The following is a 13,961-nucleotide window of genomic DNA, read 5'->3' as shown; positions in this document are numbered from 1 at the left end:
CATCCCCCTTGGTACAGAGGCCAGTGCCTAGAACTAAATCCATCATAGGTACAGCACTTTCTACTTCGACTGCAGTAGCACTCGTGGTTACTATATTAGAATTAATAGTATTCCCAGTGCGTTATGACGTGCAGAACACGGATATCGAAGTCCTAATAGTAGGTCGTTATTTGGGATTGAACAAATAGATCGACGCTGGTAAGGCTGTTGCTAATAGTTGTACGTAGTAATACTAACGGTGTTCTTTTCGACGATTGGAACTTAGTATTTTGGCTGGTAAAAACTTTCGATACCTGAGGCATTAACATGGTTGCAGACCCCGACAAAACAGGTCGGACAACTTTAAAAGCCCGCAACCTGAGATCAGAGCTCTGGATCAACCCTCAACACCTCGTTCAGCCAGCAACTTCACCACGCGTCAATACAGTTTTGCATTGGTGCTCAACTTTAAAAGATAGCACGGTAAGAAATTCAGCCCATAACAATGAGTTGCTCTCACTAGGAATGAAGGGTTCCGGGTTCCTTCTCCGCCCATATAAGAAATAAGAAAGAGCCTGACAAACGATCAATCAGTTTCACTTTAACATACACATTCTTCTGGCGTCCTTCTGCAATACACTACTATCATACTACTATCACCACGCCAATAGCCCATTCAATCGCTATCTATTGACCAAATGGAGATCGATCCTAGCCGGAAGAACAAAAAGCCCCGCCCTTTGCTTGAATCCGAGCGTGAGAGACTAGACGAGTTTATCGACTCTATCCACTACTCAGCAAGGTGCGTACGTTTAGTTGCACCATAGCCAGCTTCTTTAACACGCGCAGATACTCCGATGACCAATTTGAATACCGTCACGTTCAGCTGCCAAAGAACATGCTAAAAAAAATTCCCGCCGACTACTTTGACAGCTCAAAAGGGACCCTTAAACTATTATGGGAGGAAGAATGGCGAGCTCTTGGTATCACTCAAGTACGCAGTAGCCGACAAAAAATCATGCCGGGGTGAAACAACTAACCTGGAGTTTAATAGAGTCTGGGATGGGAACACTACGAGGTTCACGAACCGGAGCCACATATTCTTCTGTTCAAGTATGGCCGCGGTTATAGTAATCACCCTATTGACTATACTGACAGTGTGTACAGACGACCTCTGAATTACCAGCCACCAATCTCACAATAAATATTTATTCCGAAGGTTATGAAGATCATGTCCATCATTGGCAGTTGAACCGCGTCGAAAGACCGAGATACTAAGGAAGGAACATCTTGACATGCTCTGTTGCGCAAAACAAATGCATTTTATAATCATCCCAGAGCAAACCGATACTCCATGCAAGAAATTCCAAATGAAATACGGTATGATTCATATAAGCAAGACCTTTCACTCACACACTAAAGCTTGAGGGTCGTTAAAATCACAATATTATTCTCCACTGCCTTTCCGGTCCTGAGATATGCGTTCAAGTATTGGGGGTTTCAAATTGCATTTTTGGCCAGCCATTGCTCCCATTGAGTAGGAGTGAAGCTACTACTGATTCCCGGTTCTTCAATGCCCTATACGCCTAAAGTCAGCGTTTTTCAAACGCGAGGAATTGTGGCTTAGGTATCGCACATTGAAATACGCTGTTGGCGAAACATGAACCCCGACCACTCGGCTTGCCTGCGCTCGGTATTAGGTTGCGTCGGTTTCATCGAGAATGGATTCCCAGGCACATACTTTGATCATTAACTTGATATCATTCGTGACCTTGTTGCCGGCGTTCAATTGTCCTTCCTCGCCAGGTCGGTCGGCGACTATCAACAGTTCCAAAATATCGTTTTTATCTACGCCAACACTTTCTGCGACTTTTGCAAGCTTTTCGTACGTTTGGTTGCGTGTTTCATTCACTACGTTCAGATCGAAAAATTCTTGTTGGTGTTCGAACAAGGCCGCACTGAACTTCCAGAATTTTTCTGGGGCTGTCTTGAGAACCGCGGCACCAGCTTCGTGCGTGAGCGTCGATGCCGGATGCCAAGGTTGAATGTGCTGGCGGAAGATAACCTGGATGCATGACTGATACCTTTCGGTGATTATGGGTATGGCCGCAGTGTAGAAGGTCTTGAATAGCTTCGCAGAGAACTAGGCAAATGCAGTGTTCAGTATTGGCAACTTCTAAGTAGCAATTTGTGACTGACAGGGCAAACGTAGTCGAGATCTTTCCAGTACATCAAATACCTGTCAGTGCTGCTCTACTCTGTTTTCCCCTAGGGCCGGGGCTAACAAACACAGTTCAAGCGTATGTTGTGGCTGATGACCTCCAAGAGGCATCAACTTCTGTCCAGTGAATCTCGGGGCAAGTGCCATTATCGCTTATTTGTCTTCCAAAGGAGTATTGTGGCTCTCTTAGATTGAGATTCTTCGGAGAATGGCAGATTTCTTCGATGGGATTGAGGTCTACTCCAAGGGACCGCGGGGTAAAACACGACGTAGTCGCCGATGAGTTAGTAAGCATAGCGCAAACGCCCATTGAGCTTCCTAAGTCCTGTACTGAGGTAAACGGCGGGACGAACCAAGTTACGACTCTCCCAAGGCAGCCAGAGTAACAATGCATGCAACTTCTGATGATATGGTTTTGAAGCATTAGAGAATACATTGAGTATCCTGCTCTATTAAAAAGGGGCGCGAGGCTTTTTAACGCATAGATACTGCAAGAGCCAATGTGCCGGTGGCTCAAGCAGAACTGCGGCCTCTATATATATAGATGTCGATAACCACACCCACCGTGTAATGCGGCGTATCCTTATTTTCCACCAAGGGGTTTCTGCTTGAAAGAACGAATGTCTTTGAGGTACATAGAAATGGACACCCACTCCGAGGCTGCTGGGTCATATTCCCCCTCCACTTCGATTCTGCAGAATCCAACCGAGCCACTGAGGCCCACCGGGCCACGAACCAAGAAAGTCCCCCGGCGGGAAACACGTAATTCGCGTTCCTGACATTCATTAATGCGATGTTTGAAAGCCAGTGAGGCTACATATAGATCTGTCCCGGGGCCAAATTTTGGCAAAGGCAACCACTGTAGTGTGGACAAAATGGTTGAAGGCCGAGGGCGTCTGTCCGCGTCAGTTTGACCCGCTCTGTTTTGGGGACTAGAAGGCTGGAAAAGCTGCGACTCTGGCCGCGAAGCATCACCGAGCTTGTCCAGTGCCGTGAAGTCAGACGGCAGTAACGCCTTCGAAGATGAGTCCGGCAAGCCCAATGCACTCCCATCTTCGCGATAATTGGTCCTAAACTTATCAAGGAAATTCCCCCAGAGTATTGAATATGCATCCTTTACCCCAAGCGCCACAAAATACGGTCGTACAGACTTGCTAATGTTCTCGTTCGACATGGGTTTCCAAACCCACGATATCCAAGCATCGGTGATTTCCAACCTATCTAATCGTGAGAGACAAGAAAAACTCTAAATAGGGAGCGTACATACCCTGGTTGATAGTATTCTGGCGGTGCACGGGATGGGAAATGGTGTAGCAACCATTGTTGTGACACTGTGAAGGGTGGCCCCAACATACGTAATAGGAGGCTTGATTGCGATGCCTCAGTCAGGACGATGGATGCCAATTCATCTATTTGGTTGAGAATAAAAATTGACATATTAGGGGTTGGTGAGATGAATTACCTTTGAGCACTCGAATTTTCTTTTGGTCTTTAGAGATTTTGACGAACGTCTTCCACTCCGGATCTGATGCTGCATAGAATTTGCCCTCTTCTAAGCGTCTCCAACCGATAGGTATGAAAACGGGACTCGGATGGCTTTGTTGTGGTTTCGCTGTTTTATTGGATTTGGTATCTCCAAGCGTATGACTGTCAGGGGAATGACCCTGGAATTCTACATCGCGGGATGTCGTATCCTGTTGTACTGAAACGAATGAGTTCCAGGTGCAGGCGGCGGCCCCAAGAAAGAAAACTCGGGACGCGAACCTCCTGCCGTCATTACATTAGTTGGCGAAATGTCTGTGCATATAGGCTGGAGTTTACCTGAACCACGGCGGTCGTTTGACTTTTACATAGAGTAGGTTGGACGAATGTGAAAAGCAGCGGCTTGACGAACGGGTTGTTAGGGGCAATCGAGGGCTATGAGACTGCGGCCTTAATAGCGGCATTGGTATGGCACATCTGTCGGAGACAAAACGATTGCCCTCACCAACTTCACTATAGTCCGTAAATGTGGAGCTCTTAGATGGTTGACAACTCAAATCAGCTGCAAAATTCCGCAAAAATACCATGTGGTCGGGGATCGCCAACAAGAGGTTGGGCTGTATTTGGGTTTCTGAGGGATTGGGGCCAAAAGAAGTATGAATACATACATTTCCATAAGAAGACCAAAATAAGAGAAGTCAGTTAATAACTGGGTGAATTATTACTCCAGAGCAGAAGTCCGCCTGATAATAACTGTGTACCTCCTCGCAAGCTAGTGCACGTGATCATGGTCCAGACAGGCTACTTACAAGGAAATGATTCAGACCGAACAATAATTTCAGTGCTTGACAAGGCTCTGACTACCAAGGCAAGTCACACTATGCCCTAAGGTTTATCCTACAGCTACCTGTATAGAAGCCAACTGTGAACAAATATAGTGGAAGTGACACCGCGCCACTTTCCACTACTCCCAGACCTATTCCAGTATGCGGTCTCTCCTCGGCTTCCTCGCTACGTTTGCCACCCTCACTACCGAAACTACCGCCTTGGAAGCTTCAGTGATTTCTTTCGGGTTAAACCCCCAAGGGCAAGGTTTGAAGTCTTCAGTCACGTCGAGTGCCACTCTTCAGCGTTTATTGGAGCTGCGATCCAAATCATTCACCGCGTCAGAGCTAGAGGGATCAGATGAAAGTCGCATCGATTTCTTGGGTAGATTTGCGGGACCTCCAGGCCAGCTTTTCGGTGCGCTAGCTGGCGATGGAGACCTAGATACAATAACTGTCATATTGGAAGGGCTAGATAACGAAGCTGGTACGTCAACGTCACCTTCATTAGTGGAGAGTATAATTCTAATTCTAATGAAACACTACCCCAGAATCTTCAATCCGAAATGAATATGAAAGTGAATTGGTGATTTCTAGATTCGCTACAGATTCAGCAGGAGATGATTTCATCGACTTCCTTTTAGAGAATCGCCCTGATGGCATAGTCAGCCCAGAAAGCAAGCACTGCTCGTTCTACAACCACTCCAACCACAGGAATGGTTATTTCCAGACAAATGAGGTGATCGCTGATTTAGCCTATGTACGCAGACGGGGTATTGCGCAAATACTAACCTGCTTGTCAGGATTTCCTACAATTTTGTCTTCCGCGAAACTTCGGTTCACAAAAGTTCAGTCGCGGCTTTCATAGCCAGCTTCTTAGCCAGGCTAACATGGGCGAATTGTGGCTCAATGCTCGCAAGGGAACCATGGTCGTACACATTTCATTCGAGGTATTCATAACCGTTTCGATGCCGTTGCGTAATATCGAAGAACAATGCTAACCGCGGCTGTTTGTAAAGTCCAAGGCTTCTTCGACCTATATACACAGCCTGAAATCCCTTTTCTCTGAGCTACATTCGCATTCGTTGAATGGCAAGACAGCAACGGCAGTAGTCCTGCCTTACTCTAAGGTAAGGCCCAGGTCTTCGTATTCAAAGCGGTCGCCGCACATTACGAAGGTCGGTGCCTCTGCCACTTTAAGCAGGGATGCCCAGCCCATAGTCTTTGAACAACGAGCAGATGTTCCGCTGTCCCTTGCGCCCGTCTGCTATGCATCGAACTCGTCTTGCAATGAAGCAACAAACACCTGTTCGGGGCATGGTGCATGCTATGAGAAATCCGGCGACTGCTACGCCTGTCGCTGCCACGAGACTTACGTTAAGACAGAAGGTGGGGTGGGACAAAAGGTCCGATGGGGCGGCGCTGCTTGTCAGAAAAGGGACCTCAGTTCCCCTTTCTTTTTGATTGCTGGCGTCACTATAGCTATCATGGTGGTGGTCGGTGCTGCCGCTGGAATGATATTTCGCGTTGGGAACACTGAATTACCAGGCGTTATTGGTGCTGGTGTTGGGCCCAGCAGAACACAGAAGTGAAATATCCATGGTGTATCTCGTTGGTTGTGATGCTGGCAGTCATTCTCGATGGCTATTTACAATTGTATCGTTAGAAAATGTTGTTTGTTGAACTATTGTCTTTTGATTCGGGGTGTGGAAGGTAGTATAACTGTATAAGTGCGGTTCCAAATGAGTAATATTTCGTTTGGTTAGCCAACTGCGAATAAGAGCTGATGGAGATATAGAGAACACCTTCGATGCCAGAAAAAATCATACAATCTCTGGGAGTACATGCATATGCGATCGCAGATTGAGACTCGCTCAAGGTCCTACCCGTCAATATATAACCCTAAAAGCAGAACCAACGCCCATCACAGAATTCCCATATATTGGTGATATCAACAAAGAAATCCATTGCCCAAGCATCCGCAAAGAAGAAGAAAAAAAAATAAAATAAAATAAAAAGGCCAAAGCAACGCTGCTCAAAACTCCGATGTATAATATGTTCCTTCCAGCCGAAGGAGCGGCTTCTGTGGGCTCGACGGACCAATATCCATGCATCCCAAATCCCCTCAAACAAGCATTCCAGATGCTGGTGGTGAGGTACGGTGTGTAAAATATTAAGTGCAACTAGTTGCGGGGGCTTTTAAGTCCCATTCAGTGGGTTTGGCCGGCCTCCAGCTGGCTAGGAGTTTGTGGGTTATTTGGTAAAGTGTCAGGAGTTGCTGTAGAACTCCGATTTCCGGCTCTGAAAGGAACGCGTATGTTAAATAATCGAGACGGCAGTCCTGGCCCCCAAAACCTATTTCGTGGCCGGTCCTCTTCAGCGGTTTCCGGAGTACTTTGTGTGGAGTGGGGCCACGCTCCCCAGAAGTGGCGGCCGGTTGGCCTCGAGGAATTAGAAACGATGTCAGAAGGCCTTTGTGGTGGTCGTCGAGGCGATTCCGTGTGAGACCTAAATGGATTAACTCGCCCTCTGATAAATACAGCTTGCGGTTGGTTTGGAGCAGCAATTCTGGTTGTGTTGCGTCGACCAGACCGGTCATGTGTTGCAGACGGCTCAGTGACGTCGGCACGTGGTTTAGGTGTATAGTAATCTGCCTTACATAGCGGACACGAAGCCCTACGGCTTGTCAGCCATGGGTCGACGCACGAGGCGTGAAAAGCATGTCCACAAGTAAGGCCACGGATGTCATCGTCATCCTCGATGATGTCGAGGCAGATTGCGCACGAGTCTCCAGGGCTTGTAACAAGGTCTGTAGCAACGGCAGCTGGAAGAATGACTTCATCGTCCTCTTGTAAATTACTATGAGCATCCGGGTCCCTTTGTTCTATATCATTCCGATCCGAGCTAACCCTCGAGTATGCGTGGTTCGGTTGGGTTAAATCTTTGAGGCTTTTCTCTTCGGTCGGTGGTAGCGATACACCATCATCGGCAGGCTTCGGCGAGTGCAACCGAGTCGAATCAAACCCCTGTTCAGACTTAACCTCGGACGCAGCCACAGGGGAAGCAGTTTTCGCGTGAATGGGTTGCTGATCTTCCCGAAATTCTCGAGTGTGACCCGTATCAGGTGCCGATATACCACCAGTAGTCGATAGTCCTGCATTTGCCCGGGAAGACCTCCACACTTTGTATTTGACAAGTGGAAATCGCTCGTTTACTTCGTCCATGGTCATCAACTTCTTTTCCCTTCTTCTTCGGTGTGTTCGCGGCATTGCAACCAAGTCTATTGGCTCGCCGGTCTCTTCACTGCGTATCTGGCGATTGCGCTGGTTATATCTAAAGCAGTATTTCACACCAACAATAATCCTGCGAGTCATCATCGATATCAGTCATGATATGTAGAGTACAAAGCCAGGCATACCATAAATTTGTGAAAACAACCCCAAACCCAAGAGCAACAAAAAATAGGAGGGGGGAGCTTGTGGGGCTTGAGTTATCATCATTTGAGTTGTTGTCAGAATTAGACGCTCCTGGCGCAGAGCTTGCTGTGGAAGACATATTGACGAGAATGTAGTATAGAATAGGAGTCGAAGGAGTGGCTAGGAGTGCGTTTTGTGAAAATAAAGTGCTTTAGATCGAAAGCACCACGACACTAGCTTCAGCTTCTCGAGAGATAAAGTGGACTCCGCTCTGGAAGCCCTGACAGATCGTGTCGAGAACGGCAGTTCAATTCATCGAGTCCAAGGGGGGTAGCTCGCAGAACACCTTTCAACGAGCACCTGATAGAGCATCACTGATAGCAGCTGCGGTTGCGCTGCAAATACCCTGGATTTTACCGATTTTCGCAGTTTTCCGGAGGCCAATACGTGAATTTTCGGATATCGAAGACAACCTGTCTTTCCGTGGTGGAAGAGGCCTTTGGCTGACATGTCTTTGATCACGGGACGATCTTACTCCTCCCCCATGCCAAGCCCTGGATGGGTCGAACGGCCCCGATATTCGAAGATGCTGTTTGCCTGACTAGGCAATTCGGCCCGGCGCCGGTGAGAAGCAACTCGAAAGGCTCGTGGCTCCAGGGGGCGACCGATCTACTTCCCTGACAAAACGCTTCCTTTTTCGTGGCTACAACCACTAAAGTGTGTAACAGTGCCCCAAAATGAGTACCAGCGGCGCAGGCTCAACGCAGGACGCGAAGACGAATCCAATTGTGTTTTTTGATATTGCTCTCGGTGGTAGGTCCGCCCCCACTTTCTGATCACACATTGCCCCGAACAAGCGCGTGAGATATGGATGAGCTGGTTGATCATACACTTTGATCTTCTGGTATTGTGCAGTACGGCTGTAATAGTAACCAGCGTCCTTAGTTCAAGCTAACAGTGGTCCGGCCTACCAGGTGAGCCTTTGGGCCGTCTGAAATTGGAACTCTTTGCAGATGTGACGCCCCGAACTGCTGAAAATTTCCGCCAGTTTTGCACTGGAGAAAGCAAGAATCAGCAAGGCCGTCCTCAAGGCTTCAAAGGAAGTAGATTCCACAGAGTAGTGAGTGCCAATATGCCTATGCGCCCGGTTTGAGCGACTTTTAAGCCTAGTGTTTTATTTCAGATCAAGGATTTTATGATCCAAGGAGGGGATTTTATCAATGGCGATGGCACAGGCTCGTGTTCTATCTACGGAGTCCCTAAATTTCCAGACGAAAACTTTGTTCTCAGGCATGACCGTCCAGGTCTGCTAAGTATGGCTGTGAGCAATTCCAAGCTATATAAAGTATAAGCAACATGAGACTAACCGTTTTCAGAACTCAGGGCCAAATACAAATGGATGTCAATTCTTTGTCACGACAGCGGCGACTCCGTTTCTGAACGGCAAACATGTTGTCTTTGGCCAAGTTATCGAGGGGATGGACATTGTGCAAATGATTGAGAATACCCGTACTACCAGAGACAAACCAAACCAAGATGTTACAATCATCCAATGCGGAGAGATGTAAAAAGGAAAGCACTTTTGATTTCATTCAGGGCCCCAAAAAGGTTGAGACTTATCGAAAGAGACAGAAAATCCTGCATGCTAATTGCCTTGAGGCTAAAGTTTGAATTTGCTCAGGTATTCCGAAGCCAAATCGATGGCATCGTCAACCTTATCAGGGTTGACCCCGTTGCCAATAGAAGTAGGGCCTTTGCCGCCTGCTTTACCCCCAACCGCTCTTGAAACAGCAGTGGCCCATTCACTAGCAGAGGCTCCCTGTTCACTCATCGCCTGCGGGTGGAGGTTATGATGTGTTAGATTCCATAAATCCCAAACGGTACAAACTTGAGCGCTTACCTTCGAGACATAACAACCATGGGCGACACGACCATCATCAATGCTGGGGGCAAGAACGTAGACAGTTTTATCCGCTAGCTTAGTTTTCACGTAAGTCAAGGACTCGCTGATGGCTCTGGCATTCGCGGATATCGGGAGCTTGGCAATAAGCCAGGATTTTGCAGAGTTTTCTGGTGCCTCGAAATACGAGGTTATACTTTCAACAGCCTTCTTCGACTCAAGTTTCTGTTGTGTCTTTTGCTCTTCGATGATCTTTTTGTTGATGTGCGTGAAGCGTTCGCGGAATTTTGATTTCTGTATCGCAGATATTGAGAGCTGGTTAAGTTCTACCTGTATCTGTTTAGCATTTTGCTCTTTAACTGGCCCTGATGGCATGGTCTCCAAGTAATCAAGTCGCTTCTCAAAGTCCGCGGCCACGCGTTGCACTTTGTGTGCATCCTCTCCTGTAACGGCAATAATTCTGCGAATACCTTTCGCGATACCACTTTCTTCCAGGATAACCAAATCTTTGATGTCCCCTGTCTTTTGCACGTGGGTCCCTCCGCAAAATTCAATGCTAACATCTTCCCAACGCTTGTCTTCAACATTCTCCAAGATGTCATCGAGTTTAACACCAACGGAAACAACACGAACTGGGTCGGGGTACGTTTCGCCAAATACAGCCCTGACTCCTGCAATTTTTCGCGCTATAGCGAGGGGCACTTCCTGTGAGTACACAATGCAGTTGCGGCGGATATATTGGGTTGACAAATCTTCGACTCTAGCCAGGTCCAAATCCGCAACGGCAGATTTGTGGGAGAAATCGAATCTCAGTTTCTCATTGGAAACGAGGGAGCCTTTCTGTTCAATTCCATTCCCTAAAACTTCTCTCAATGCAAAGTTCAGGATATGCGTTCCGGTATGGTTGTTCCTGATGGGCCACCGGCGAAGCTCGTCGTATTCACAAATGGCAGTATCCTCGACGTTAAAAGAGCCATATTTCATAAACCCAGTATGTAAAACATAGCCAGCATAGAGCTGAACGTCAACGACTTCAAGTTCAGCCTGGCCGTCAATAATAATGCGTCCTGTGTCATTTTCTTGCCCACCTTGCTCAGCGTAGAAGTTGGTGCGGTTAAGAATGACACCCACTTGCTCTGATGCCGGTATGTTTTGGGTGGACGAATGAAATGTTTTTGCGTGATATATTGCCTTAATTTGGGCGACGACATTCCCTTTTTCGAACTTGGCATTGTCATCAGTTTTCGGCACATCATGCATCTTCTCCAGCTTTCCCAGGTCATGAACATCCAGTTTCACGCTTCCAGTGGTTGTTTTCTTTTGGCCCTTACTTGCCTCTTTGGCTTTCGCTCGTGCATCTTCAAACTGATGGTCATCTATCTGAAGGCCACGCTCCTCGGCCATAATTCGGGTTAGGTCAACCGGAAAGCCGAAAGTGTCGTAAAGTCTCCAAACGTCTGCACCGTGCAATTTATGGTCTCCTGCAGCCTTTGCCCGCTGAGCATATTGCTCAAACTGCCGCTCTCCACGGTCCAGCGTTTTTGCAAAGGATATTTCCTCCTCATTCAGTATCTCAATCACATCCTGTTGCTTTTGCTTTAGCTCAGGAAACATGTCGCCAAGCTGTTCTACAACTGTGGGTACAATTTTTGAGAAGAAGTTCCCGATTTCGACGTTGAAATACTTTCGTGCGTAACGCGCACCCCGGCGCAGTACACGACGAATGACATAGCCCCGACCCTCGTTATTCGGCACAACTCCATCTGAAATCGCAAACATGAGGGTGCGAACGTGGTCTGCAATCACGCGATAGGCAGTGTCGATTCCATCAGAGTCGTCGGTCCCAAATCGGCCCTGGTATTCACGTGCCCCGGTGATGCTTTGAATCATCTCAAAGAGGGGGCTGAAAACATCTGTATCATAATTGGACGGTTTGTCCTGAAGAACGGACACAAGCCGTTCGAAACCGAGTCCAGTATCCACATGCTTGTTGGGCAGCGAGCGCAAGGATCCATCGGTTTCGCGGTTATATTGGATAAAAACATTGTTCCAGATTTCCAAAACGTTGGGATCGTCTTGGTTGACAAGCTGGGCGGCATTCCGGCCACCGACACGGTCATAGTGGATTTCACTACAAGGACCGCACGGACCTTGATCTCCCATTTCCCAGAAATTATCCTTCATATTCCCAGGAAGGATATGGTCTTCGGAAACCCCAACGGCCCTCCACAGGTTTTTGGCTTCCAGGTCAGGCTCGAGACCACCTTCTTTACTTCCCTCGAAATAAGTAACGTAGAGGCGACTCGGGTCCAAACCATACACCTTCGTCAGCAATTCCCAAGAGTATCCAATAGCCTCCTTTTTGAAATAGTCGCCAAAGCTCCAGTTACCGAGCATTTCAAAGAAAGTCTATCCAATGGTGTCAGCTACACAGTCATACATCCCCCGATTTGATCGATAATCTCACGTGGTGGTAGCTGTCCTTTCCAACATCATCCAGATCCTAAAAGCAAACATTAGATGGAACTCGCAATCAAGATACGTTACTACTGACATTATGCTTTCCACCTGCACGTATGCACTGTATATATATGTTAGCAAGAACTCGAAGTGGTCGATCTCCAATGACTAGCCTTCTGGGAGTTGACTGCACTTTTGAGTTGTGCAAAATCTGAATTCGGGTTCACTGTTCCCAGAAATATTGACTTAAACTGATTCATCCCCGCGTTCGTAAAGAGCAGGGTAGGATCAGATAGCGGTGCGACGGCAGACGAGGCAACTGTTCAGTATGGAGTGGTATTCATTAGTGGGTGTTCTCATATTATCAATTCCTTTGTTATCATCGCCTTCACACCTACCGAATGTATGGCCATGTTTTTGGAAATATTGGAGAAAGGTATCGCGAACAATTTTGGACGTCCATTTTAGATCGTCCTGAGGAGTCGAAGGCATTGTCAATGGTTGTGTTTTCGTTCTCCGAGGTGGGATGGCTAGGTGTGTGATGGTGTGCAAATTGTCGAATGTTCTAGTTTTCAATCTGAAGGGAGAGAGATGAGTCAAACTCCCAAAAGTTTTCGAGAACTTTACTCCAAGCATTAAGCAACAACTCGGATATAGTTGAAGGCACGATAGGTTTTATTATGCAGTGGCAATATTATGAAACAGTATCAGCCTCTTTTCTATAAGAGTTGCTTCCTTGCACTGTGCTTTTAGGAGATGGCGGCGCATCAGTTTGATGTTACAGCTCACGGAAGAAAACGCCCCGCCGAGGGGGAACTTGATGATCAACCTCTAGCGAAAAAGTTCGGCCGCTTAAAGATAGGTATGCCTTGATGGGGGTTATTTATGGTCCAAATTGTTTGTACCTATGCTAATTCGTGGCCATTAGAGTCTCTGAATGTATCTCGCTTGCCCGGAGGCCTGGGAGCCAAGGATGTACCACAGCTACATCACCCGGGTGACGCCATGATGCTGGATGACACAGATACAACTGTTTACATTCATGACCTGGACCAAGAATTGACAGAAAGCGACACCCTTGATCGGGTGATCACGATATTACCTGGCCTAGAGGACAAGTTACCAATCCCAAAACTGCTGGTTGGGAATAATAAACATCAATGCAGGGAGCTAGTTGTCTACAAGGAACCTGAGTCGCTTACAGTCCCGAAGGACAAGGACCAAGTACGACGAGCATTGATAGAAACTCGAGAAAGGGCCAGGTTGGGTCTGCAACCGCGTCTATCTGATATGGTACGGATAAACGGTCCTCATGCGCGACATGGTACGGACCAAAACTCGGGGCACGCCAAGAACCTTCAAAAAAATGGCAGCCCAGAAGATGAAATGGATATTGATACAGAGGGTTAACTGAGTATTATAGTATATACAAGTCTTTGTTTTTATAACAGGCAGGACATGGGACTGTCTCTATTGACAGGGCAGAACGCTTGGTTGACACTTAATACTAATGGAGTCCTATTTGGGTGTAGTATTTCCTTTTAGAAACGATAGGACTAGGGAGCATCTTGAGTAGTTTATAAAACACTACGGGCATGTCAAAATAGGCATCTTTACAATAAATCTTACTGGTTTTATTAAATTAATAGATTTATTAATTCTATATGTATAATGTGTTA

At 47.1% G+C, this 13,961-nt stretch overlaps 8 protein-coding genes across 8 annotated transcripts; 4 read left to right on the top strand and 4 right to left on the bottom strand.

Moving 5' to 3' along the window:
* Positions 1-370: 370 nt before the first annotated feature.
* On the top strand, positions 371-1,557 carry ASPVEDRAFT_37144 (cyclin-dependent protein kinase regulatory subunit CKS1). The gene is made up of 5 exons (XM_040811403.1): positions 371-462; positions 574-781; positions 829-973; positions 1,034-1,092; positions 1,147-1,557. The coding sequence occupies exons 2-5, from the start codon at positions 678-680 to the stop codon at positions 1,181-1,183; spliced, it is 345 nt and encodes a 114-aa protein (XP_040663486.1). The 5' UTR covers positions 371-462; positions 574-677; the 3' UTR covers positions 1,184-1,557.
* Positions 1,480-2,684, bottom strand: ASPVEDRAFT_880006 (DsbA family protein; the record flags this gene model as incomplete). The annotated part of the gene is made up of 5 exons (XM_040818216.1): positions 2,269-2,684; positions 2,179-2,198; positions 1,721-2,122; positions 1,616-1,663; positions 1,480-1,557 (listed from the first exon to the last, which is right to left on the bottom strand). Exons 1-5 carry the CDS (start codon positions 2,345-2,347, stop codon positions 1,480-1,482), a joined length of 627 nt encoding a protein of 208 aa, XP_040663485.1. The 5' UTR covers positions 2,348-2,684.
* Positions 2,439-4,473, bottom strand: ASPVEDRAFT_422328 (uncharacterized protein). The gene is made up of 5 exons (XM_040812538.1): positions 4,351-4,473; positions 4,022-4,218; positions 3,663-3,967; positions 3,468-3,609; positions 2,439-3,417 (listed from the first exon to the last, which is right to left on the bottom strand). Exons 2-5 carry the CDS (start codon positions 4,144-4,146, stop codon positions 2,784-2,786), a joined length of 1,206 nt encoding a protein of 401 aa, XP_040663484.1. The 5' UTR covers positions 4,147-4,218; positions 4,351-4,473; the 3' UTR covers positions 2,439-2,783.
* Positions 4,474-4,668: 195 nt separating this feature from the next.
* On the top strand, positions 4,669-6,098 carry ASPVEDRAFT_49677 (DUF3844 domain-containing protein; the record flags this gene model as incomplete). Its single annotated transcript, XM_040814201.1, has 5 exons — positions 4,669-4,993; positions 5,058-5,225; positions 5,262-5,266; positions 5,310-5,456; positions 5,532-6,098. 5 exons carry the CDS (start codon positions 4,669-4,671, stop codon positions 6,096-6,098), a joined length of 1,212 nt encoding a protein of 403 aa, XP_040663483.1.
* Positions 6,099-6,716: 618 nt separating this feature from the next.
* ASPVEDRAFT_49676 (uncharacterized protein) lies at positions 6,717-8,061 on the bottom strand (the record flags this gene model as incomplete). Its single annotated transcript, XM_040814200.1, has 2 exons — positions 6,717-7,869; positions 7,925-8,061. 2 exons carry the CDS (start codon positions 8,059-8,061, stop codon positions 6,717-6,719), a joined length of 1,290 nt encoding a protein of 429 aa, XP_040663482.1.
* A 457-nt stretch (positions 8,062-8,518) lies between these two features.
* cyp3 (putative peptidyl-prolyl cis-trans isomerase) lies at positions 8,519-9,532 on the top strand. Its single transcript, XM_040811402.1, has 4 exons — positions 8,519-8,735; positions 8,897-9,042; positions 9,106-9,243; positions 9,299-9,532. The coding sequence occupies exons 1-4, from the start codon at positions 8,660-8,662 to the stop codon at positions 9,488-9,490; spliced, it is 552 nt and encodes a 183-aa protein (XP_040663481.1). The 5' UTR covers positions 8,519-8,659; the 3' UTR covers positions 9,491-9,532.
* A 50-nt stretch (positions 9,533-9,582) lies between these two features.
* ASPVEDRAFT_49674 (alanine--tRNA ligase) lies at positions 9,583-12,774 on the bottom strand (the record flags this gene model as incomplete). The annotated part of the gene is made up of 6 exons (XM_040814199.1): positions 9,583-9,756; positions 9,823-12,231; positions 12,290-12,325; positions 12,377-12,403; positions 12,456-12,601; positions 12,681-12,774. The coding sequence occupies 6 exons, from the start codon at positions 12,772-12,774 to the stop codon at positions 9,583-9,585; spliced, it is 2,886 nt and encodes a 961-aa protein (XP_040663480.1).
* A 264-nt stretch (positions 12,775-13,038) lies between these two features.
* ASPVEDRAFT_79412 (uncharacterized protein) lies at positions 13,039-13,692 on the top strand (the record flags this gene model as incomplete). The annotated part of the gene is made up of 2 exons (XM_040816686.1): positions 13,039-13,144; positions 13,211-13,692. The coding sequence occupies 2 exons, from the start codon at positions 13,039-13,041 to the stop codon at positions 13,690-13,692; spliced, it is 588 nt and encodes a 195-aa protein (XP_040663479.1).
* Positions 13,693-13,961: the final 269 nt, after the last annotated feature.

Source organism: Aspergillus versicolor, assembly GCF_001890125.1.
Source record: "Aspergillus versicolor CBS 583.65 unplaced genomic scaffold ASPVEscaffold_2, whole genome shotgun sequence".
Classification (NCBI taxonomy): domain Eukaryota; kingdom Fungi; phylum Ascomycota; class Eurotiomycetes; order Eurotiales; family Aspergillaceae; genus Aspergillus; species Aspergillus versicolor.
This window is presented reverse-complemented; position numbering and strand designations above follow the sequence as displayed.

Coding starts and splice junctions, on each gene's coding strand:
- ASPVEDRAFT_37144 (XM_040811403.1), top strand. CDS start 678: ATGGAGATCGATCCTAGCCGGAAGAACAAAAAGCCCCGCCCTTTGCTT. Junction 782..828: donor TCTATCCACTACTCAGCAAG/GTGCGTACGTTT, acceptor TAACACGCGCAG/ATACTCCGATGACCAATTTG. Junction 1,093..1,146: donor CCACATATTCTTCTGTTCAA/GTATGGCCGCGG, acceptor CAGTGTGTACAG/ACGACCTCTGAATTACCAGC.
- ASPVEDRAFT_422328 (XM_040812538.1), bottom strand. CDS start 4,146: ATGCCGCTATTAAGGCCGCAGTCTCATAGCCCTCGATTGCCCCTAACA. Junction 3,968..4,021: donor AAACGACCGCCGTGGTTCAG/GTAAACTCCAGC, acceptor TAATGACGGCAG/GAGGTTCGCGTCCCGAGTTT. Junction 3,418..3,467: donor CCAGAATACTATCAACCAGG/GTATGTACGCTC, acceptor ACGATTAGATAG/GTTGGAAATCACCGATGCTT.
- cyp3 (XM_040811402.1), top strand. CDS start 8,660: ATGAGTACCAGCGGCGCAGGCTCAACGCAGGACGCGAAGACGAATCCA. Junction 8,736..8,896: donor TTTTGATATTGCTCTCGGTG/GTAGGTCCGCCC, acceptor CCGGCCTACCAG/GTGAGCCTTTGGGCCGTCTG. Junction 9,043..9,105: donor GAAGTAGATTCCACAGAGTA/GTGAGTGCCAAT, acceptor GTTTTATTTCAG/ATCAAGGATTTTATGATCCA.